The following is a 22,575-nucleotide window of genomic DNA, read 5'->3' as shown; positions in this document are numbered from 1 at the left end:
ATCCGCCCTTATCTGTCAACACAGGCCACCCAGATACTGGTTCAGTCCTTAGTAATCTCACGACTGGACTACTGCAACTCCCTTCTAGCTGGTCTACCTCTATGTACCATCTGACCTCTACAACAAATACAAAACGCAGCAGCACGACTGATCTTCAACCTTCCCAAATTCTCCCACACCACCCCACTGCTACGTCCCCTCCACTGGCTCCCAGTAGCTGCATGCATCAGATTCAAAATACTGATGCTGGACTACAAAGCCAAACATGCTTTGTTCGGCCATCCTAGCTCACCATCCTACCTCAGAGCCCTTATTATACCTCGCACGACCCTCCAATACTGCTCGCCTGGTCTCTCCACCACTGAAGGTACGAGGAAGACACTCATCTAGACTCTTCTCTGTCTTGGCCCCTCTGTGGTGGAATGAACTTCCCCTCGAGGTCAGAACAGCTCAGTCGCTGAGTATTTTAAAATGACATATTTAGATTAACTTGTAACCTTCTTATTGTCTGATTTATGTAAGAAAAACAGAGTGAAATAAAGTGCTTGTGTTCATGGTTTGAGTCCTAGTGAACCAGAACTGATCACGACATGAAGGCACGATGCAAGTCGCTCTGGATAAAGGGCGTGAATGTAAAAGTAAAAGCATTACGGGGCACACCGGGGGGGCGTCGAAACCAGAAGGAACCGTGCGTGGGAGCCATTCCCGGGTTGACGGTGGCGTTCCGGTAGCTCCCGCTTCCGAACCCGTGGAAGTCGGCGCGGCACCTCTTCCCGACACGCCGTCTCCCCTGAATTCCTGGGAAAGGAGGGCCTTGGCGCCCACCCGCGGCAAAACGAACCGACGTTCGCTGCGTAAAACGTGGCTTTGGCACCTCGTCTTTACGCACAGGCGCCGGAGCGGCCAGAGCGCGACGCGCGGAGCACCGGAGGTCACCAGCGACCAAAATGTGCATCTACAGAGGGATTCGAGTCAACTGCATGCTGGCTTTCTTCATCGCCGTCCTGCCTGGAGGAATCTCTGTGGATTATGAAGCGCGCCTTCAAAAAGTTGTAAGTGGTTTTAAGTTGTTTGTACGATGTATATTTAGAATTATATCTAATAGAACATATTGCTAATATAAAGTTACGAAATCCCTTGTGTGAATAATGAATGTGACAGTTTGACTGTATAGCAATTTCGCCCCCAAATATAGCAACTGTCCACAGTGAAAATGCGTACTTAGATAAAACAGACCTAAATGACGAAAATAATTTGGTAAAAAAATCCCGTTTGTTCACAGCAAGTTCTGGTCGTATAGAAAATAAGCTTGATTTAGGACGCGTTGGAAAGGTTCTGCTTGCTTGTGTATTCCAGGCATCTCAGGATATGTGGTAATGTATTGACACAGGGACATGTGATCCCTGACTGGGTCCCTGAACACAGGCCGGGCATTTAGTGTGCCCTGCCTCTATTTCTTGAATGCCTGTAATTCAGCCTTTTAATGCAACATAAACACATGCCCCATTTCTTTATTGCATTTAGTAACTAGCATTGTTTATGAGTAATATATATATATATATATACACACACACACACACACACACACACACACACACAGTACAGGCCAAAAGTTTGGACACACCTTCTCATTCAATGTGTTTCTTTATTTTCATGACCATTTACGTTGGTAGATTCTCACTGAAGGCATCAAAACTATGAATGAACACATGTGGAGTTATGTACTTAACAAAAAAGGTGAAATAACTGAAAACATGTTTTATATTCTAGTTTCTTTGCTCTGATTACTGCTTTGCACAAGCATTCTCTCGATGAGGTCGTCACCTGAAATGCTTTTCCAACAGTCTTGAAGGAGTTCCCAGAGGTGTTGTTGGCCCACTTGTTGGCCCCTTTGCCTTCACTCTGCGGTCCAGCTCACCCCAAACCATCTTGATTGGGTTCAGGTCCGGTGACTGTGGAGGCCAGGTCCCCACTTTTTGTTAAGTACATAACTCCACATGTGTTCATTCATAGTTTTGCTTTCAGTGAGAATCTACCAACGTAAATGGTCATGCAAATAAAGAAAACACATTGAATGAGAAGGTGCGTCCAAACTTTTGGCCTGTACTGTGTGTGTGTGTGTGTGTGTGTGTGTGTGTGTAATATACTCATAATCAATGCTAGTTACTAAATGCAATAAAGAAATGGGGCATGTGTTTGTGTTGCATTAAAAGGCTTTTTCCTTTTTTTTTGTCATGCCCGTGCATATTATTTCTAGTATATTTGTATTGTTAATATAGAAAATTACATTCATTCATGCAGCGCAACATTAATTGCCTAAACTTGTACTGCTTTGTAGACCTCTCTAACAAGGTCTTTCATTTAGCAGAGACTTAAAAGGCAAAGTGCACCTGCTAAACCAGCGGTAAGTTTTCTCTGTTCCACTGGTCTTTTCTTCTTCTTCTACTCCTCCTCCTCCATCAGTCATATGCAGTAGGTTGACTGAATCCACTGAATCTAAGCATTCTTGGAAACCTGTTCTTGGATGGGAGGCGATCAGAGTAGGCAGTTCTCTGGTGTCTTTTGTGAATCCAAAACCAAATCCCCTTCATCGCTCTATCGGCAATTCTTATGTAAAGTACTTTTTTTATGTAAACTCACGCGTTTGCACCCAATGCCAGTGGGATTTCTTTTGTGCTTCCAAGTACAGGTTCTTATTAATCAACTGACTGAGGAATGGAGGAACAAGGGTCTTCAGGAAGAGGATGAGAAGCCCTGATGCTCTGTATTTGGTGGCCTAGTAAATCAAATTGCATTTCCTGATTTTTCCATTAAATTAGCTGACATTTATTATCATTATACATATGAAACTATTTGTGGCAGTTCAGCTGAACCTTAGTGATGCTAGGACAATTTATGTCCACCTTTCCCCTCCATGAATTGTAATTTCCACACTTTGTCACTTTTAAGAGGAAAAGTGGAGACCCAGATATGTATTTCAGGGTGCTGCAGGGCATTGTTTAAATTTCAGTCCCCTTTCCTCATCTCTGGAAGTCGGTATACTGTAAACTGCTTCTGTGCTGGCAGTGAGCCCTTCAGGACTGCACTGAAGGTGCAGATGCACCGGGGATCATATAGCTATGCATTTACATATACATTTACATTTACAGCATTTATCAGACGCCCTTACAATCAGTAGTTACAGGGACAGGCTCCCTGGAGCAACTTAGGGTTAAGTGTCTTGCTCTTGCTGCCTGCTTAAGGCATCCACTGAATGTTTCTGGCACTGTGGACCTTTGTATTTTAGGTTTATAATACTCATGCAGCTGTCATCCAAAGGGAAGTGCAGTAAGCACGCCTAATGATGGGAAGCATTCTGGGATGCAAGTGGCTTTATTAATATTATTAAATATTGTGACTGTTGTTATGTTATGGAGAACAACAGCGAAAAAGAGAGGTAAGATCATCTGAAGTTCTTGCACTCTGCAGTTGCATCACCAGAATATTAAAGAAGAAGATAAAGAAGGTGATTGTCATTGTAATACACAGCAAGCACAGCACACAGTGCACACAACGAAATGTGTCCACTGCTTTTAACCATCACCCTTTGTGAGCAGTGGGGTCAGTGGCACCGTAGTACCACCTTGGCGGTTCGTTATTTGAACCTGCGAACTTGCGATTACGGGTCCACTTGCTTAACTGCTAAGCCACCACTGCGATTTAAATATTATTTGTGCAATGATCTTTTTGTACTTTGTGTAACATGTTTCATGGCCGCCACCTGGATGCTGATGCGGGTGTGGGCGGCGTTTATTATAAACATCCGGTGGCCATCTTAGCTCCGCGCCCTCCAATCATTGTGGTTTGTGTCACAATGACTGATACTTCCTTTGATTCTTTTGGATTTGCCCTTGCCTGTTCCTTGTTTTGACCCTGATGTTCTTGACCTACCCAACGACTACACCTCAGCCCAGCCCTTGGATTCCTTTCAACGTACGCCAAAGACGCCCCTTTCGCCAGCCAATGTTCAGGAGCTTCTCCTCTACCTCTCAGCATGTCTGCTAAACTGCCCCTGGTCCATCCTGTGACAACATCAGTTGTTGCACGATGGTAATATGATCAAGGGTGTTAGTAGCCTAAAGGGTAAAAAATTAGCCTATGAACCAGAAGGCCTCAAGGTCACAAGTTCAAACCCAACTTACCACCATGGTACCCATAATCAAGACACTTAACCCCGAGTGTCTCCTGGGGGACGGTCCCTCTAACAATTGATTGTGAGTTGCTCTGGATAAGGGAAAATATGGAACACCAATATGAAATATGAAAATATGAAATGCTTGTGTGCATTCAGCAACAGCTTGAACCTTGTGTGTGTTATGTGTGTTTTGGGTTCCTAGCTGAAGGTAACAGACTACCATGTTCAGTGCATGGTGGTGTCTCGCTACGCTCACACCACAGTCCAGAGCAGTGTGTGGAACCAGCTGCCCATCACCAAGGAGGCGGCATTTGAGGTGGATCTGCCTTCGTCTGCATTTATCTCCAACTTCAGCATGTAAGGGTGCTGTTTCATTATCACTCTCTTTGTTTTTGTATTTGCGTATGAATGAAATGGCACAGACACAAAATAATTAATTTATGAGCAAAAATAGGAGCTCTGGGAAATAGCTTCACTTTAATATATTTCAATCTACATTTTACATCATTTTATTTAGGTGAGTCTCTCTCTGAAATTGAATATTGTCTTTGGTTTTACTAGACTGATTCAGATTCAATTTTGGAAAATGACTTAAATATAGTGTGTGTGTGTGTGTGTGTGTGTGTGTGTGCTGGTTATTTACATGATGCAAATGGAAACAAAGAAATAAAAGAACAGAACAACACGGCAAATGGCTAAAATACTCAAATTTACAGTAACCTGAAAATATAAACATCCAAAAATTCCAAAAACAGTGGCACCCACTTACAGTTGCCCTGTTTAATCTGTCTGTCACTCATGGTGATTTTTAATTGCAGTAATGAATCATTCGCTTGGAAAAGTACACTCTGGATTAAAAAAGAAAAACATTTGTTCAAATTGTCAAATCGGCAAATTACATAATGAATCTAATCACAGTGGTGGGCAACACACTCGCCTGTGAACCAGAAGAGCCAGGTTCAAAATCCCACTTACTACCATTGTGTCCCTGAGCAAGAAACTTAACCCTAAGTGTCTCCAGGGGGGGGACTTCCTTGTCTTATTCTCCTATAGTTGTAATAGAAAATGGTGAGTTGTATGTGCAAAATCTGTCTTTTTCCTTTTTTTCCATTTCATTGAATAATCTTTTTTGTTATAAACCTATTATATGTTAAAAATGTGAAAAAATAACTCAAGTCCTTCACATGGAGACACACACAAAGACATCCCCGGTAAAGAGAATCCCTACCAGGACTTTTGAGGAAACAGCACTAGGTAAATGAAGTCAGCACAACTACGTGGGCTTGACGTTGAGAGAAATAAAAAATGCATCACACCAGGTTGCCTTAAATTTGTACGTTTTCCCAACTTTTTTTTTTTTTTACAGTGTATGTATTTTAGTTAGGGTTAGTATGTATGTTCGCCTGTGCCAGAGTGCCACTTGTTGCTTGAGGTGCAGCGGGAGATGAATGGCAAGCTTTGAAACCATGGCTCTGAAAGTTCACAGGGAAGGGGACCCCTTTTCTGAGACACCCAGTTTACCCGGGCATGGGGCCAATACACACATTCGCACACCATTATACACATGGCCATACATAATGGCGTGCTTGCAGTTATACGCTGTGTGTATACACACATATGCCTGTGTGTTCATGCCTGTGTTCACACACATGGAGCATCTGGTGACGCTCTGGCTGTACAAGAGGAAAATGCTTGTGGCCCCAGCGTGTGGTTCCTGTGACTGAAGTCTCTGTTTTTGGACTAATCCGCCCCCCCACGCACACACTTTCCCTCGTTTTTCTTCCAAACTCCAAATGCCCCCACTCCTCTTCCTCCATCACAGATCCCGTTTTCAGAGCCTGGGTTTATTTTGGTTCGGTGGATGTTGATTTTTATTGAAATATGTTTGCTTGAACGGACGTAACCTTATTTTAGCTCAACAGCTATTGACCTTTCGCCAGTGAGAATATGGGAAGTGTGTGGCAGCGGATTTTTACTGGAGAGATGCATCTGTGTGACTGCGTTTGTGCACCTCTGTGCAAGAGGGGATTATTAGTAATCTTTTTTTCTGGTGACTGTTTACTAAAGGGTGTGAGTTTTTACCTTCTTTCCACTTCCTCATGTTTCAGTGAATTTCATTTCTATAATTTTCTTGATTGGACAGTTAATAGCATGCATATTGACAACTTGTATAGTTTCTACTACAAAATTAAATCAATATAACACAGTTGGAAATCTTGTGATTTAATTTCAGCATTGTAATTTATAGTAATTTCATTGTGAGTTATGGCATTTATTAATTTGACTTGAAACCCATCCTGATTTTCTCTATGTTTGAAGCATCTCCAACGGGAAGGACTATGTCGCCCATGTAAAGGAGCGGATGGCAGCTAGGAAGATTTATGATGCTGCGAAGAAGCAAGGAAAAACTGCAGGACTCGTCGCCACCAAGTCAGTTCAAGAAGATTTAGATTCACAAGGGCAAATTATGTATATAATGTATAATTACTTTGGCCTGTTTAAACATTTGGTCACATTTACATTTAACCGACAAAGTCACATTTTCCCAAGCTGGCTAATTCTGACATTTCTGGTAGTTTTCATATATTTTATATTCTTTCAATTGAGTCAGTTTCATACCTAAGCTATCACAGATGGTGTGTATTCACATCAGGGAACGTGAGATAGAGAAGTTCCGCGTGGCTGTGAGCGTTCCTCCTGGGTCGCACGTGTCCTTCAGCCTGACCTATGAGGAGTTGCTGTCACGGAAACTGGGTCGCTATGAGCTGACCTTGGGTTTGCAGCCAGGCCAGCCAGTGCAGAACCTGTCTGTGGACGTGAGAATCACTGAGCAGAGTGGCCTCAGATTTGTTAAAGCACTTCCCCTCCGGACCAGCAGACTTCTGTCCAACACTGAAGGTACCTGACACACACTGTGCTGTAACAAGGGGCATTACATATTGGCTCAATTAACTAAACGTTTTTTTTTTTATGGAATATACTTCTGAAAAAAACTAAATGCTTACTTGGAAAGATAGACAATCCAATTGTATGATGTTCTCTTGATGGAGGACCACGAGATGGAATGTTTTCATTGCAATTCTACCTCAATGATGAATGTGTGATGTTGAAATCTGTGTGGAAGGAAAGTTGGAATGAAAGCACAATGTGTTTTGCAATGTTTGGGCTTGTCTTGTACTTGCAGTTCTTACATCCATTCCAGCACTCAACATATGAGGCTAATTTATCTGTTGGGAAACCAAAGTGCAACGTCACTCATTCCCTCTGGGCAACTTTTACGTAGTTCTAGGATCCAATGTTCTCTAAAGGGACAAGATATATTGATTTATCTCTTATTCTTCTGTAATACCAGTTCACCGAGATAAATACTAAAACACATGCTTTGTTGTCAGTTTTCAAATCAAAAAGAAATGTGAGAAATGCTAATACGTCTGAAGTAGAGGAGAAGGAGGTCATTGGCTTGTAGATAATAAACCTAGCTTTTTTCAGACCATGTGTGTTAACTGTACAGTAGTTACTGCAGGTCATGATGCATGGTGATGCCATCCCATTAAGTTTCTAATGCTTTTTATTGGATTTTGATCTCTCTCTTCGCCCGTGCAGGAGGGGATGAAGTCCCGCCTTCTACTCAGATTAAGCAGTCCTCCCACTGTGCCCATGTGCACTACAACCCCTCTCTCCAACAGCAGAAAAGCCTTTCGCCAAAAGGCCTGAATGCTGACTTCATCGTTCAGTATGATGTTGAGGTCAGAGACCTCATTGGGGACATCCAGGTCAGAGGACTGTTCATCGATTTTATTCATATAGAGCTATAGATTTTTCTTATTTCATACCGAATGTGTTAGTCATCCTGTAATTTACCACACTGTAACATAGGATGCCTCAATAACAAACAAACAAAAAGTGGGAGTAAAATGCTGTCTCTCCCTCACAGACGCACGATGGATACTTTGTTCATTACTTTGCACCTCGTGATCTTCCTGTTATTCCCAAGGACATCATTTTTGTTCTAGACATCAGTGGGTCCATGATCGGCACCAAAATGAAACAGGTACCGCAACATCGCTGGTCCCATAAGGCCTGCTGATGATAAAATAATGGAACCCTGAACCCTGTTACCTTTTTGGATTTAAATGTGTTGTCAACGAAACTCTTGCTGTGTTTTAGACAAAGCAGGCCATGTCCACAATCCTGGGTGATTTACGTGAAGGGGACTTCTTCAACATCATTACGTTCTCACACAGAGTCCAGATATGGAAGAAGGGCCGAACTGTGCAGGCATCACGGCAGAACATTCGAGATGCCAAAGAGTTTATCAGGAAGATCAGTGCTGATGGCTGTAAGTCATATCTAAACATCCACTTGTGGCCTTGCTTATTCCTGTATGTTCAGCACCTCTGATTCATCCACTTTCCCGTCCATCACCAGGGACCGACATTAACGCCGCTCTGCTCGCGGCGGCTCAGTTTGTAAATGTTCGTCCTTCCTCTTCCCGCTCCACTCGGTCTCCTCACCGGGTGCCGCTCATCATCTTCCTGACAGACGGCGAGGCCACCATCGGTGTTACTGCCGGCGAAACCATCCTTCGCAACGCGCAGGAGGCCTTGGGATCAGCGTCCCTCTTCGGTCTGGCGTTCGGTGACGACGCCGACTACCCCCTTCTCCGCCGGCTGGCCCTGGAGAACCGTGGCGTGTCTCGCATGGTGTATGAAGATGCCGACGCAGCACTGCAGTTCAAGGGTTTCTACGATGAAGTGGCCAGCCCCCTCCTCTCCGACATCCAGCTGTCCTACTTGGGGCAGCAGGCCTTTGAAATCACACGTTCCTTCTTCCCCAACTACTTCCAAGGTTCAGAGCTGGTGGTGGTGGGACAGCTGAAGCCTGCAGCAAAACAGCTGAAGGTAGCTCTCACCGCAAATGACTCCAAACAAAAGCTAAAGTTTGAGAAGGAGGTTACAATCCCTAAAGAAGAGGGGGGAAACGGTCCCGCGGGGTGCTCCCTTAGGTGCGCTGGGGTCATGGAAGGTGCTGGCAGTTTTGTGCACCGACTCTGGGCCTATTTCACCATCAAGGAGCTGCTCCTGGCCAAACTAAACAGTTCCGACCCACTCATCCAGAGGCTACTTGTCGAGAAGGCCACCAACCTTTCTCTGAGATACAACTTTGTGACACCTGTCACATCCTTGGTTGTGGTCAAACCAGATGTGGATGACACCCCTAAACCAACTTCACCAGCGTATACCCCCACAACCACACCGACAGCTGGAAAACACAACCCCGGATTGGCTCTGAAAACGGCAGCCCCTCCAGCCAATAAGAAGCGGTCATCAGCGCCTATACGTAGCAGTAAGCCCCCCCTGACAAAAGCCCCCCAGCCCCCTATAGGCCTGCACACAACTAGTCGCTCTTCCAACACCTTCCCATCTGGAAAAGCCCCTACAAATCCAGCAGGTGAGAAATTGCCAAAAAAGCCCTCAACTCCTTCAAATGCCACTGCCAAAGGGCTGATGGTCGCCCTTGATACCCAGCCAAACAGCACTCCGCCCGGCCCCTTGAAAAGCGATTCTGCGGCCAACCTAGTGAGGACCATTGCCACCACCATTGCTGCGAAAACCTCGACCCAGACAGCTTCTACCTCGGTTCAGACCACGTCACCGCCTGCCTCTACCGGAACTGCCAAACGGACACCTTCCCATGACCTTGACAATAACACAGTATTCAGTCTGGAACCACCGACCATCCTTCCGCCGCCGACCATCCTTCCCTCCAATCTCCCCTCATCCTCCCCCTCACCTGTAGACACTGATCTTGAGTCTAACCTAGACATCGGCACTCTGATGGCTGCTACGTTTGCACCCATGCCAGGTTTCACGGATGCCCCAAAGCTTTGGGAAGCAGTTGGACTCCTCGGTAAGTAGAACAATAATCTCACACAGATGCGGGGTATGGCATCTCAAATCATGAGAGTGAAGTTAAAGCGAAATGATTGTCATTGCGAAACACTGCAACACACAACAAAATGTGCCGTCTGCATTTAATCCATAAGTTGGTGAGAATCATCACAAATCCTGCACTGACACCAATTGCAGGCTCACTCTACACTGGAAGGGGGTGCCTCTCTGTATCACTCCTTCCCAAGGTTTCTTCCTTTCTTTTTTTCTCTCCCCTATAGTTTTTTTGTGGGGAGTTTGTGTGGGGGGGTGTCAACTGTAGGGCCTGTCAAAGCCCATTGAGACGTACTGTATGTGATTATGGGCTATATAAGAAATAAATGTTGTTGTTGTTGTTGTTGTTGAAGTGGGCAGCCATCACATGCGCCCATGGAGCAGCGTGTGGGGACGGTACCTTGCTCAGTGGCATTCAATTAAATGCTAGGAACTTCTGGAAACGTATTTATTTATTTGATAGAGAAGTTTCCGACCTGGAAATGAGGTGCTGCTGACTGTGCACCGTGACGGGACTGCGGTAATGCAGTGCTGCTCTGTAGAGATCATTTATCCATCACTGCTGTGAAATGTCGACCTGAAGGCCAGAGCCATTTGACCTGAAGGCCAGGGCGGCTTTAATCTGCTCCTGGCTGTTGGATTATTTCTGCAGAGTCATGCCATCTCAAGGCCTGTCTAGAATTCACAAACCACCCCTTTTAGTGTCGATGTGTGGAGTTAGTGCCTGAAGTCGCCTAGTAATGTGTCTTGCACGGGTAGTAATAGACGCATTGCATGACTGCACTTCAGCCATAGACTGCAATTAACATGGCACCACTGGGTTCTGTTGGAAAAAAAGTAAGCAGTTAATTCCCAAGTGTGACCACTAGTGTTGTAGTCACTCGCCTAAACCGAGACCAAGGCATTGCAGAGACCAAAGGGTATCAAGACCAAGATGCTGACGAGACTTGAGGGTACCGAAACCAAGACGTACCAGATGTACCAGGAAGAGGTTCATATTAAGACTCTTATACCAGTGACAGAGGTCTCGGGTAAAGATCCTTTGCTTTGAATTGAAGACAATGGACATTTGGCTCATCTAAAATGTTCACTGACACTCTAAAATATATTTTCTTAAGATACTTAAGATACACAGCTCATGATGGAGAGGAGCTAATCAGGTTTTATTTTCATTTTGGAATGAAAATTATTGCTACTCTTGCACATAGACATGGGATTGTAGTCAGTCGGACTCATTTTCTGTGCATATTGAAAGATAACAGGCTCAGCCGACGGAAGGACAACACAGACTGGTCGTGTTATTGACTTCAACCAGGAACAATTACAAGGTCTGGGGAAATGCATGGTTATGGATAGATGTTCCCAAAGTGCAGAGAGAAGAAGAAGTTAGAATCATATTAGCCGAGTTGGATTCTGAGGCATTCTGAGCATACAGGTGTAAACAGGAACTTCACATGAAAACTTCTCAAAGGAACCTATTTACATTTGGCCCATTGATTCATATGACAAAATTTTTGCTGTGTGTATTAAAGGGTGTATTGACGGCTTCTCCTGAAAAATTATTTGTCTGAATTCCTACAAAACAAGCAGTGACCCAAAAGTTATTGTGGTACAGAACAACTTGTGTGCGCAGGATTGTTTCTTGCATTTCATGGCACTTAAATGGCTCTATAGTTAGCTAGCTGCTTGCAAAAAACAAAATGATCTCCCCTTGAACAGACGACTGTACTATGCGTGCATACACGACATTCTTTGTCAGATTTCCTCATAGTTTAACGACTAGAAACGCAGAGCTCGTCAACAATCGATGGTTGCATCGATTGGTCTGACTGGTTGCATTTGAATATAGGCGTGTACTGTTCTGTGAGGATGCTTGTCTTGTTTTCTCTTTTTTCCCGCATCCCATCGAGACCGCTATGTCCAAGGCCAAGACAAGACCAAGACCAAATAGCGTCGAGACCAAGACAAATCCAAGACCACAAAAAAAGAGGTCTCGGTGTAGTTCTGTGTAGTGTGTAGTTCTCAAGACCACAAGACCGGACTTGAGAACTACAACACTAGTGACCACACCTTCTTAGGAGAAACAAATAGCATATATCAAGCAATAAATTAATCACTAAACTATGAAAAATTTAAATTGAAAATCACAGGTCAGCCAGCAGGGGCGTTAGATCTGTTCACTTTTTAGACTGAATGTTAATGGATTTTTTTTTTGTCCACCAGATGTCTCTACTGCCATCCAGGTACAAAGTGAGGGTAAATATTCTCGACTTACATATTTTTAGAATTTATACTTTCTTACATTCTGATTAAAATTGTATTGTTTCATTATTTTGTGGAAAGTTTGTGCCAACTATACATGATACATATTTTTTTCTTGGTCACAGCAGATATTGACCTGATCAAAGGTAAACATAAAGAAATTATCTCAGTTAATTTATGTTTTTGGGATTATCTTTATACTGTACAGCGGGATGTTTCTTTCTTTTCCCTAGTTTCAGATTACGATGCTACCTATGATTATGATATGGACTATGAAAACAACCAAGACGTCAGTTATGGATCCTGTAAGTGCAGTAACAAAAATATTATTAAATTCCTATTAACTGCAATGGGTGCACACATTATGAGTTTTGTACATTGTATTCACTGCCAGCATTAGCACAAGCCCCTATATGCAAGGCACTCTTTAAACAGTGGTTTATTTTTTAGGGGATAATAATGGCGCCTTAGGTATGTATACATTTATGAACATAGTTAAATCAAATATCAGGGTTAACAGTGTAATCACAAAAACTCTGTGTAAATACTTGCAGTGGAATTTGTTTCACGTGTGCAAATCTTAATGTTATGCATTTTCTGTTAAACCGGTCTACACTCCCCCAGACAGCCCCACCAGACTCGGCTCCATTCGCATATTTGCCTCTTCAGGTAAGACAAACACACATCGTGCTAGAGGGTCACATGACCAGCAGAGTCCATTGAAATCACACCTGGCATGAGGGGGGTCACTCATTCATACATTGTTCTGTCCCAGTGGATGGAGATCCTCATTTTGTGATCCGGCTTCCTAAAAAGGATCAGAGGCTCTGCTTCACTGTTGATGGAGAAGCGAATGATGTGCTGCGACTCGTGGAGGATACAGAGAGAGGTAATGCTTTAAAAGCATTTCACTGCATATCATACCATGTATGACTATGTATGTGACAAATAAAATTTTAATTTCAAATTCTTAATATCATATGCCCCATGGGGCAGTGGTGACCTAGTGGTTAAGGAAGCGGCCCCGTAATCAGAAGGTTGCCGGGTTGGTGCCACCTGAGCCGCCAAGGTGGCACTAAGGTGCCACTGTGCAAAGCACCGTCCCCACACACTGCTTCCCGGGCACCTGTCATGGCTGCCCACTGCTCACCATGGGTGATGGTTTAAAAGGAGAGGACACATTTCATTGTGTGCTGTTTTCCAGTTTTTTTCAACGGCAATCTGTGAATATAGAGACTATTCTATTTTTATATTTAATTCTTAATATATAACATCATAGAGGTGATGTTAGTTAATACTTTTGGAGTAAAATATAACTAGCTCTTATATGATGGTCGCAAAGATCAAATGTATCAATTCTTAACTAGCTGAACGATAACATCCCTGAAACCTTCAGATATTATGGTGACAACATGAAGAGGACATACAAAAAAAATACCACAAAACAGACTTAAACAAAAATGTATATATATATTTTTGGTCAGGCATTACAGTGGACGGTCATCTGATGCTGGCCCCTTCAAAGCAGGACATGCCAGATCGTACACGTACCTACTTTGACCAGATCACCATTACCGTGGCTAGGAACGGGGCTGTGGGTGTCACAATCACGCTGACTTTGGACTCTGTGGTGATTGACGGAGAGGAAACGGTGGCACTCTCAACCAGCCATTCGGCGGCCGTGACAAAACCCGGGGTCCAGGTTGTCATCAACAGCCACCAGGGCTGCTGGATCAGACTTAAGAAGGATGTGATCTTCCTGGTTCTCTTTCATCGCTATGACCACCAGAGCTACCTTCAGATGGCTCACCTGGGCTTCTACATTGCTGAGGGAAAAGGTCTCTCTCCTCACTCACAGGGCCTGCTAGGTATTTCCTTTCATTGTTACTGAACAGTTGCTCTTCCTTCTAAAATGTCTAATATTAATTATGTTGACCTTTGACATTTCACAGGTCAGTTCCAACATGCAAATTTGGAGGTTGTACAGCTACAAGATCCTCATGCTGCCAACTTCCACCACGGCCAGCTCAGGCCAGGGGCATCTCTGGCTCTGGGCGTACTTAAGCACAAAGATGTCCTCATCCCAGTATCCCTCCAGGAGAAACATCTGAAGGACACACTAGGGAAGAAACACATGGACCAGTGCTGGGTGGTGCCAAAAGTGGAAGTTGAGAAACTTCTGGGCCTGTCGTACCTCAGCTATGTGGTTGACCACATTTAGAAGAAGAAAACAAGGCTTGCTTGGTGTCACAGTAAATGAGGCCATGAAGTGCCAAAAAAGGGACACTGGGACATTACCGTGCTGAAGGTGGTTGCTTTATATGGCACAGTGATTATGGACCTTAAAGGAGGAAAAAAAAGACAGTTGTGTGTTGTGGAAACTCTTGGTACTAGTTTTGGCTGTCAAGAGTTTTTTTTTTTTTTTTTGCAGATGTGTTGGCACTAGGTCTTCATTAGGCATGTTCAGTAGCCACTCTATACTTCATACATCTACACTGTTAATTATAATCAATTAGACGTATAACAAGTGGGCTAGCGTTCCTGTACCACATGACACTGACTTACTTCAAAAAGTTGCTGCTACCTTACACTGTCACATGACCATGGATTCAGAACAGAAGCAGGGTTCCTATCAATCTCCGAAGTCCGCTAAAGGCTTGTTTCAGCATTTTATTCGCACAGTATTTGAATTGAATTCCATTTGTTTCACAAGACATTAGGCATGACTCAAAAGAACGGATAAAACCAGAACGGCGTCTACTTCTCTCAGCGTGTACACATTAAGACACAGCAGTTGGCAAAAAACGAAAAATGAATAGTGCAAAACAAAATATTTTAATCGTTTAATTTAAATAAATAAAGGTCACAATATCGTTGTTGAAGAGAAGTCCCCAAACACACAGTAGCTATGCTTGTTAAATAAAATCTATTCAACTCCAGTTTTCAGTAAACCACGACACTGGATTAATAATAAAGTCAAAGTCTATATGCATACAAAGCAAGGCCAAAAAATAATTTTACAAAAAAAAAAAAAAAAAGGTAGAGGTAAAACAGTAACGGATTTAAATGTAGTCCAGTGAAGTACCTTCCTCATGGATGGCATGGTAGCACAGAACGTTAAGTTTTCCACACAAACAGAAGCTGAATTTGTGCCCAACGTATGGCTGGGAGATTAATAAAAGCACCGGCACGTCTCATTTTCAGAAAAGGATAAGTTTCCGCAGTCTGGTCCACAAGGTCAATGCAGGAATCTATGGCTATGGGACCAACTTGCGCTGGTTCCTGACATGCCGGGAGCAAACCTTGAGTTGTTCACAACACTCCATGCTGGGAATGTGTGTAAAATGAACGCAAGAATCCCAGTCCTGGGGACAAAGTAATAAGGTATCGGGTAAAGTGACAGAGGTCACAACTGGTGAAACTAATGGCGATCTTAAGACGATTCAAGGCTAACGTGTTATCAAGGCTGGGAAAACAGTTGGGTTGTGAGTACCACCTGCCACCTTAATGGCATTACACTGTTTATAACAGACCAAAGCAATTATGCAATAGCTAGAACGAGACCTCCGGCTTCTCAACGGTTAAGTCCCTGGTGCCTATTTTTTATTCTAGTCGGCAGCTTCTCAACTCTTCACACCAGTCCTGCTTTTGGGTTTCATACGGCCGTTCACGTGATTGTGATCTTCTTTCCTGCCTGTGGGACTCCACTGCCTGCAGACATCCCATGCAACTTCCTTTATGTCGAACTCCAACTTCCTGCCACCAGACCTTGAAACGGCACGCTACCTTCCAGTTTAATCCCACCAAGTCACACCTCCTCTCAGAACACCATCGTCATTAACACACTGAACCTTGCTATACGAATAGAACCATACCAACCATTTTAAAACATTATTCCCTCAACTCTTGGGATACGACTACAACGAAAAATGTTCTCGCACCGTTTTCATTCAGACAGGTTTGCAAGAAGAGTAAAGATTCAAGACGCTACAGGAAAGAAAAACCAACGAATGAGCTGGACACAGAAGAAGAAGAGTGTAAAGACAGTTCAGCCTGAATTGTAACTACAGTTTAATGAAGTCAGCGTGGGGGATTGTGGGACCTCGATGGAAGCGGGGATGAAGAGCAGCGGGATGAGGAGATGTTGACAGCATGTGTTTGGGTGACCGTGTTTTGTGTGGGGTGACAGCGTAACACTCTCACACTCACAGTAAATTCGCACCGAAGGCTTCGCCTCGAACGACACACAGAAGACGTCGCACCTCTACTCGGCCTCGATTTTGAAAATGGAATGAATAAAACCTCAGCCCTGCTTTCTTAGTGCAGACAGGTGAGGGCAGGTGAGCACTGGATTTGTGTGTCTGTGTGCTAGAGAAAGTGTGCATTTCAGTGTGTGTGTGTGTGTGCATCTGAGACGGCTAAAGAAAAAAGCGACCGCAGGAGGTGAGATACTCAAGAGACGAGGGGGGGCGGAGCTGAAACCTTTAAAACAGACTTCATCTAGAGCCTCTCTGGAACCTACATCTCTTCTGCCGTACTTCTTTCAGCCTGCCCCTCCCTCCCTCTTCAGCCCCGCCTCCATTACTGTTCGTCCTCCCCAAAAACGTCGTTCTGTTTGCGCTTCATGTTCTCAAAGTCGAAGTCACTTCCTGTCATGCGCTTGTAGATGTCCTTGATGTCGTTGCAGGTCGTCTCGAAGTGGGTGGTGGCATCGTATGATCGAGAGGCGAAGACCTGCAATAGGTAAAGGAGACATTAACACTTCTGTTTCGGCCCACGAAAGGCGGACATATTATGAAGACAGTCCATAAACCATGAAACAAGGCAACACGTCCTCCCTATATTTTCCATGCACTCACCAGACCGGCCAAAATTATTAATCTGTTGTTAGCTGCAGGCCCTGTGCACAGCATTACATTGGCCCCCGGTAATAGAGGACAGAATGGAGGACGTCCAGGTGTCAGTAGCTCAAGGATGAAGATAAAGTGTTGAAAAAGCAGTTGATTTTGCGAACGGCTGAGGTAATAAACTAGATGAAAAGTGCATCTCCAGAGCCTTTGGTAAAGAGAGACGAGGTGAACCGGGGCTCATTTGAGGGAACAAAAGCACAAAATAGTCCCTTCTGATCAGGACACAGGCTAAGAAGGGGAATGCGGAGGGTGAATCTTGCAGTACCAAGTCGAGACAGTTCCCCATGACATGCCATCCTTAACACACTTGTAGTTAAGTTATACAAATGGTTCAATATTGTGCATCAATCAGGAACATTATGATCTACAGAGAAACACAAACCTGACTCTCTGTGCCATCATCCGTGGGCTCATACAGGTCACTGATGGCCACAAACCTGCGCACGCAGACAAAAGAGGCAACACATGACTCAGTTATCCTGAAGCGAGGCTGGCCCCTAATGTTCTATGACGACCAGGAACTAAAGAACATTTTAAGCACATCACATGCAATTATGCAAAGGTTAACGCAAGGCCAGTAACTAATGCCGTGGGGTCACTGCGTTTCTACAGCGCAATGGAATTTGAAGTGACCTTCCATTATATAAGAGTAGAGCTGTGATGGTGTAGAACAAGGCACTGACTTCTGGTCAATGGGCTCCAGCAGCTCCAAAGCGGGTTCGATTTCGACCTCGGGCTCGGCCGTCTCCACTGTGGTGCTCACGATGGCGATGTACTTGCCCTGAGCCGCCACGTTATGTGCGTATGAGATCATACACACATAAATATCTGCAAAAGACACGTACCGTTAATAACTATTTCTAGCAACAGCGAAAAAGAGCTGCAGAGTAATGCATTAGCTACCTGACTTGCGGTTGACCTGGTTCTGGGGGATGATAATCTGGCAGGAGTTGGCATCATTGGTGTTCTTGATAGGGTGGCTAAGGATGCAGATCACCCGAATCACCTGACCCGCCTTCCGCACGCGATCAGCCATGTAGCTGGGATCACAGATCAGCTGCTTGCAGCGTGCCACCTATTGACAAGAGTCAGTGACTGATGACCTCCATTTATTCAGAAGGATAGTTTATGCTCTTACGTCCATTTTCTGTTAATTTTTTTTTCTCCATAAATCTATCGCTTTTTAATTAAAACAAGTTTAATTAATCACGAATGTTGTCGGAAGGTTCAAACTTTGGACTCTGAACAGCCCCCTAGTGGACGTGTTGCTTAATGTCAGTGCCTATGTAGGTGAGATATAGAAATGTTTCAGCTGGGTGTCCTTTTTACAGACATAAAAAAGAGCAAAAATGAGACTTTACATGCTTAAATTTAAAAATACATAATTAAAGGCTAGTTCAACATTTGTGCATTTCTCCTACGACAGTGAATTAATGAAAATGTGCACATTTATTTGGGCTTTCAGATGCTAGTGCTATTTAATTGTGAAAACTGGTACAACTGTAGCAAAACTAAATGTCATACACAGTTTTAATATTGATGTTTCAAAATATGAAATGTGTTATAAAGCACTGTTTTACAGTGTTATTACTGCTATTAAAACATACAATTCTGACAGTACAAGTACATATTCAACAGGGCTCCATTTCCTAATGTAAGTTGGAGGAGTTGAGCCAGTCCAAACAGCCCTCATTGTCCACATTTCCACGTCACTGCTTAGCCATAATTATTACTCTTCTGGTTTTGAACGGCTGGGACTCGCAATGGCGTGGGCGTGTTCAGAAACACGCCACGTTCAAAATCCTTATTCTCTGGTAGCATATCCGAAAGAAAGCTCTCCGTACCTCTCCCTCGGACTTCACTCCCACCACATGGCCACCTTCCATCACAATCTCGTCCACAGGCTTGTTCAGCATGTAGGTTCCTCCATAGATTGCACTTAACCTGACAATTGCACAAAAGACAAGACATACAATGTACAATATATACAAGCTATTGGTATTTGATTTCTTTTACTATTCTACTATTTGGTATCATTTACTATGGGGCCACACCTCGCGAAGCCCTGAGGCAGCTCCCCTAGGCCATACAGGGGATACAGGTAGGGGCTCTTTCCATAGCGAGCCAGCGACTCGCTGTACAGCTTTATGCGGTTAATGGTCTCCAGACAGGGCTGCTCCAGGTAGCTGAGAGGGGGAGAGTTGTTCACGTTTACATCCACTCTAATTTACTAAGTCCGGATGAGAATTATTATGATTTTCTTTTTTTTGCTACAGCTACATCCATCTGCACTCACTCATCTGTTCTGTAGAGGGCCAGAGCATGGCCCGTGAAGTCGATTACGTCTTGGCCCAGGTCAAACTTCTTGTAGACTTCCCCCATTGTGGTGCTCTTGGGGTCGACGCCCTCAAACGTCTTTGGGTCATTTTCATCGAAGTTGGCCACGAACACGAGGAACTTCCGGAACCGTCTCTTCTCAAACATTCCCATGAGGTCTGGACAGTGGAAACAGATTGAACACAGATTACAGTATTCCTGCAGAACGGGTTCCCTGAGGATGGAAATGTTTCAAAGCGGTGACACTTACTCGAGGCCAGCGCCTCCGTTTCGGTCGAGGGAACCTTGTAGATCTTCCCACCTTTGTACACAAAGCTTCCCTCCACCACTTTAAAGTCTAAGTATCGTGTCACCTCTGTGTAAAGCAGCATTTTTACTAGCTGGCCTGGAGTTGAACAAAATAATAATAATAATAATTAGATAAGTCCGCCACTTTTATTTTTTTCATTCCAAAGCTGCATGAAAAATTGCTACAACAACTTCACAAGTTTCGAGTTGGTCTGTGCATGAAGAATTTGCAATGAATTTGCATTGCATGAAAAATTTACTTTCAACATTTACAATTTGTCATCATCTCCAATACACACTTTGTGTCGACACAAGAAAAAAAAAAAAGAGTCCTATTAAAAGGGAAGTAAAGCAGACCGTTCGCCATGAGAAATTTGGGGATGAGGTCGACGTTCCAGTCCCGTCCTCGTCCCATGGACTCCGGGGGGCTCTCAGTGAGGTCAAAGCGTTTGTACAGCTGTGGAACACGGATGAATTCATTTATCTTTTGCTCAAGTTTATGATTTGCACATGGCTTTATTGTTAAACGGTGAAATTTACCTCCTCGAGTGGCGTGATGGAGGAACTCTCCCCTCCATAATACGGGTTCCTGTCCATGTGCAGCACCTTCTTCCCATTCACAGACATAATGCCTGAAAGAATGCATTCCTGTCGAGGGGAAAACCGCCATAATTTACATTTCTAGTATTTATCAGACGCCCTTATCCATTGCGACTTACGATCAGTAGTTACAGGGACAGTCCCCCCCTGGAGCAACTTAGTGTTAAGTGTCTTGCTCTGGGACACAATGGTAGTAAGTGGGATTTGAACCTGGGTCTTCTGGTTCATAGGCGAGTATGTTACCCACTAGGCCACTACCACCTTAACGCACATGAAAGAAACGTCTTAAAGACAGATCATATTCTGCAACAAGTAAACATATTCATTATAGAGAAAAAATTATGTAGAAACATGGAATCAAGTGCAGTAATTGCATGCAAACTGTGTAATACATATTTTTGTGCAATACATATTTTTCCTAGCGATTATAACGGTTCCGACACGTCATCATATCTTGCACAACACTGCATTTGAGATGCCTGCGCGGTTTCATTTCGTGGTTGTTCAGCCATTAAATTACCCCCCCCCCCCCCCCCCCCCCCCCACAATCGGGGCGGAGCAATGCATGCCGGGATACACTGTTCCTCCAAAAACCCCACCCAACGTCCAACTGTACGTGCCCACAGCTCCAGCTGAACAGTGACACGGCGAATTTCGGGGAGCGGGACACATGACAAAGACTGTGACAGCATCTTGACCACGACTAATAACAAGATTAATATCTCTTATCCATGCAATAGCGGCACTGAAATGTTTGGCGAAAAAGCTACCGTTTGTTCTGCGCATGCGTGGAGCACCATTTAAAAACAATAACGGCGACAACAGTAATACGTTTGGGACTAAATTGGACTTTTACGTGGCGGTTAACAGAACAATGTCAGAACGACTCGTCGGTATATTTTTCTTTATTTAAAGAAAAGAAACCCCGCAGGCAGTGCAACACGAAACCCATTCAGCAACCAGAAACCCTTCAAAGGAGAATAAATATTTTAAAACGTTTTTCAGGTGACTTCAAACGACGCAGCATGCATTTAGGCCTGTGTGTGTGTGCGTGTGTGTGTGTGTGTGTGTGACATACACGCCCTGTGCCACAGTGTCCACATATTCGTTAAAGCCCAAAAACGAGTCCCTGCGTGGCCAGATTAAGATGTTGACATGAAAATAAAATGCGGTGGCTCTTCCGCGATGGTCACGAACAGCCCAAACGTCGCACATATGGAATAATGTTCCTCTGTTCCTATACGAATAAAAAAAAAACGGGATGCACCTGCGATTTTATAGGTAGGGCAAGAAGGCTGCTACTCACCGTGAGTCCCGTTCCCAGCACGATAACATCATATTCCTCATCCATGCTGTGCCCAGTTTTTCCCCCCAGGAAATGAGCAAATTCTGTCTACAACAACAAAAAAACCTTGGATGTGAAAACGCGCAAAATAACTTCTCAGTGGATGTCTTCTCAGACGTGTACGCGCAAGAAAATGCTGAAATGTTATATTAATATTATTTGTCCCTTATAGACAACAATTAATAATGGGAGTTCACGTAGGCGACTGCAGCCGGCGAGGACACCCAAAGATGGCCTGGGCCGTGGAACTATTCAAATCAGATGTCATGCGTCCGCACCGAAAAATAGTGCAGGACATCACCAGCACTACATAACATTCCCGTAATTTCGTCTCAGGGAGCTCCCGTTCTTACGAGTTCACAACATATCTTCTTCTATACAGCCATCAGTTCGCAACCTGTCTGGGGTGTTTTTTGTGTGTTTTTGTTTGTTTTGCATTATCAATAGGACACTTTCATTTTTTTGTGGGCGCAGACCACGTCACTGCACATCGATGTATCCCTCCGCCTGCGGTACAGATGACAAACGCAGTAGCAACATCTTGAGGATGTTTGTACAAGGATTAGAGGATTGCGGGAAAAGACGAGTGTGTTTTATTGTCCTCTGTGAATTAACGTAATTTATTTAATTCACCAAAGGATATTGTGAAAAGTCGGAGGCGTTTCTTACGATAACTCTTTAATCATATGTCACGGATAGCCGAGTACAATATTT

The 22,575-nt window shown here is 44.0% G+C and overlaps 2 protein-coding genes across 7 annotated transcripts; one reads left to right on the top strand and one right to left on the bottom strand.

The window, feature by feature from the left end:
- Nucleotides 1-675: 675 nt before the first annotated feature.
- LOC114783486 (inter-alpha-trypsin inhibitor heavy chain H6-like) lies at nucleotides 676-15,320 on the top strand. 6 transcript variants are annotated; one of them, XM_028968930.1, is made up of 17 exons: nucleotides 676-1,052; nucleotides 2,369-2,404; nucleotides 4,377-4,531; nucleotides 6,494-6,604; nucleotides 6,828-7,072; nucleotides 7,778-7,947; nucleotides 8,109-8,225; nucleotides 8,342-8,513; nucleotides 8,603-10,084; nucleotides 12,343-12,375; nucleotides 12,507-12,527; nucleotides 12,615-12,686; nucleotides 12,832-12,852; nucleotides 13,006-13,050; nucleotides 13,157-13,270; nucleotides 13,866-14,249; nucleotides 14,334-15,320. In XM_028968930.1, the coding sequence occupies exons 1-17, from the start codon at nucleotides 948-950 to the stop codon at nucleotides 14,600-14,602; spliced, it is 3,552 nt and encodes a 1,183-aa protein (XP_028824763.1). In that variant the 5' UTR covers nucleotides 676-947; the 3' UTR covers nucleotides 14,603-15,320. The 6 variants fall into 6 exon arrangements, with proteins under 6 accessions (XP_028824763.1, XP_028824762.1, XP_028824761.1 ...); XM_028968929.1 differs by having other exon boundaries at nucleotides 2,366-2,404; nucleotides 12,510-12,527; XM_028968928.1 differs by having other exon boundaries at nucleotides 2,366-2,404.
- LOC114783490 (rab GDP dissociation inhibitor alpha) lies at nucleotides 15,039-22,091 on the bottom strand. The gene is made up of 11 exons (XM_028968944.1): nucleotides 21,823-22,091; nucleotides 20,457-20,564; nucleotides 20,274-20,373; nucleotides 19,879-20,013; nucleotides 19,588-19,786; nucleotides 19,346-19,477; nucleotides 19,136-19,235; nucleotides 18,195-18,366; nucleotides 17,975-18,119; nucleotides 17,674-17,728; nucleotides 15,039-17,115 (listed from the first exon to the last, which is right to left on the bottom strand). The coding sequence occupies exons 1-11, from the start codon at nucleotides 21,865-21,867 to the stop codon at nucleotides 16,963-16,965; spliced, it is 1,344 nt and encodes a 447-aa protein (XP_028824777.1). The 5' UTR covers nucleotides 21,868-22,091; the 3' UTR covers nucleotides 15,039-16,962.
- Nucleotides 22,092-22,575: the final 484 nt, after the last annotated feature.

The sequence above is a fragment of the Denticeps clupeoides genome, unplaced genomic scaffold, assembly GCF_900700375.1.
Source record: "Denticeps clupeoides unplaced genomic scaffold, fDenClu1.1, whole genome shotgun sequence".
Taxonomy (NCBI): domain Eukaryota; kingdom Metazoa; phylum Chordata; class Actinopteri; order Clupeiformes; family Denticipitidae; genus Denticeps; species Denticeps clupeoides.
This window is presented reverse-complemented; position numbering and strand designations above follow the sequence as displayed.

Bases quoted from the DNA above. Each gene is read 5' to 3' on its own strand.
- LOC114783486 (XM_028968928.1), top strand. From the start codon at position 948: ATGTGCATCTACAGAGGGATTCGAGTCAACTGCATGCTGGCTTTCTTC. The intron at 1,053-2,365 runs GTAAGTGGTTTT...TCTTTCATTTAG, and splicing joins AAGCGCGCCTTCAAAAAGTT to CAGAGACTTAAAAGGCAAAG. The intron at 7,073-7,777 runs GTACCTGACACA...TCGCCCGTGCAG, and splicing joins ACTTCTGTCCAACACTGAAG to GAGGGGATGAAGTCCCGCCT.
- LOC114783490 (XM_028968944.1), bottom strand. From the start codon at position 21,867: ATGGATGAGGAATATGATGTTATCGTGCTGGGAACGGGACTCACG. The intron at 19,478-19,587 runs GTGAGTGCAGAT...TCCCCCTCTCAG, and splicing joins GCCCTCTACAGAACAGATGA to CTACCTGGAGCAGCCCTGTC. The intron at 19,236-19,345 runs GTGTGGCCCCAT...TGCAATTGTCAG, and splicing joins CTGCCTCAGGGCTTCGCGAG to GTTAAGTGCAATCTATGGAG.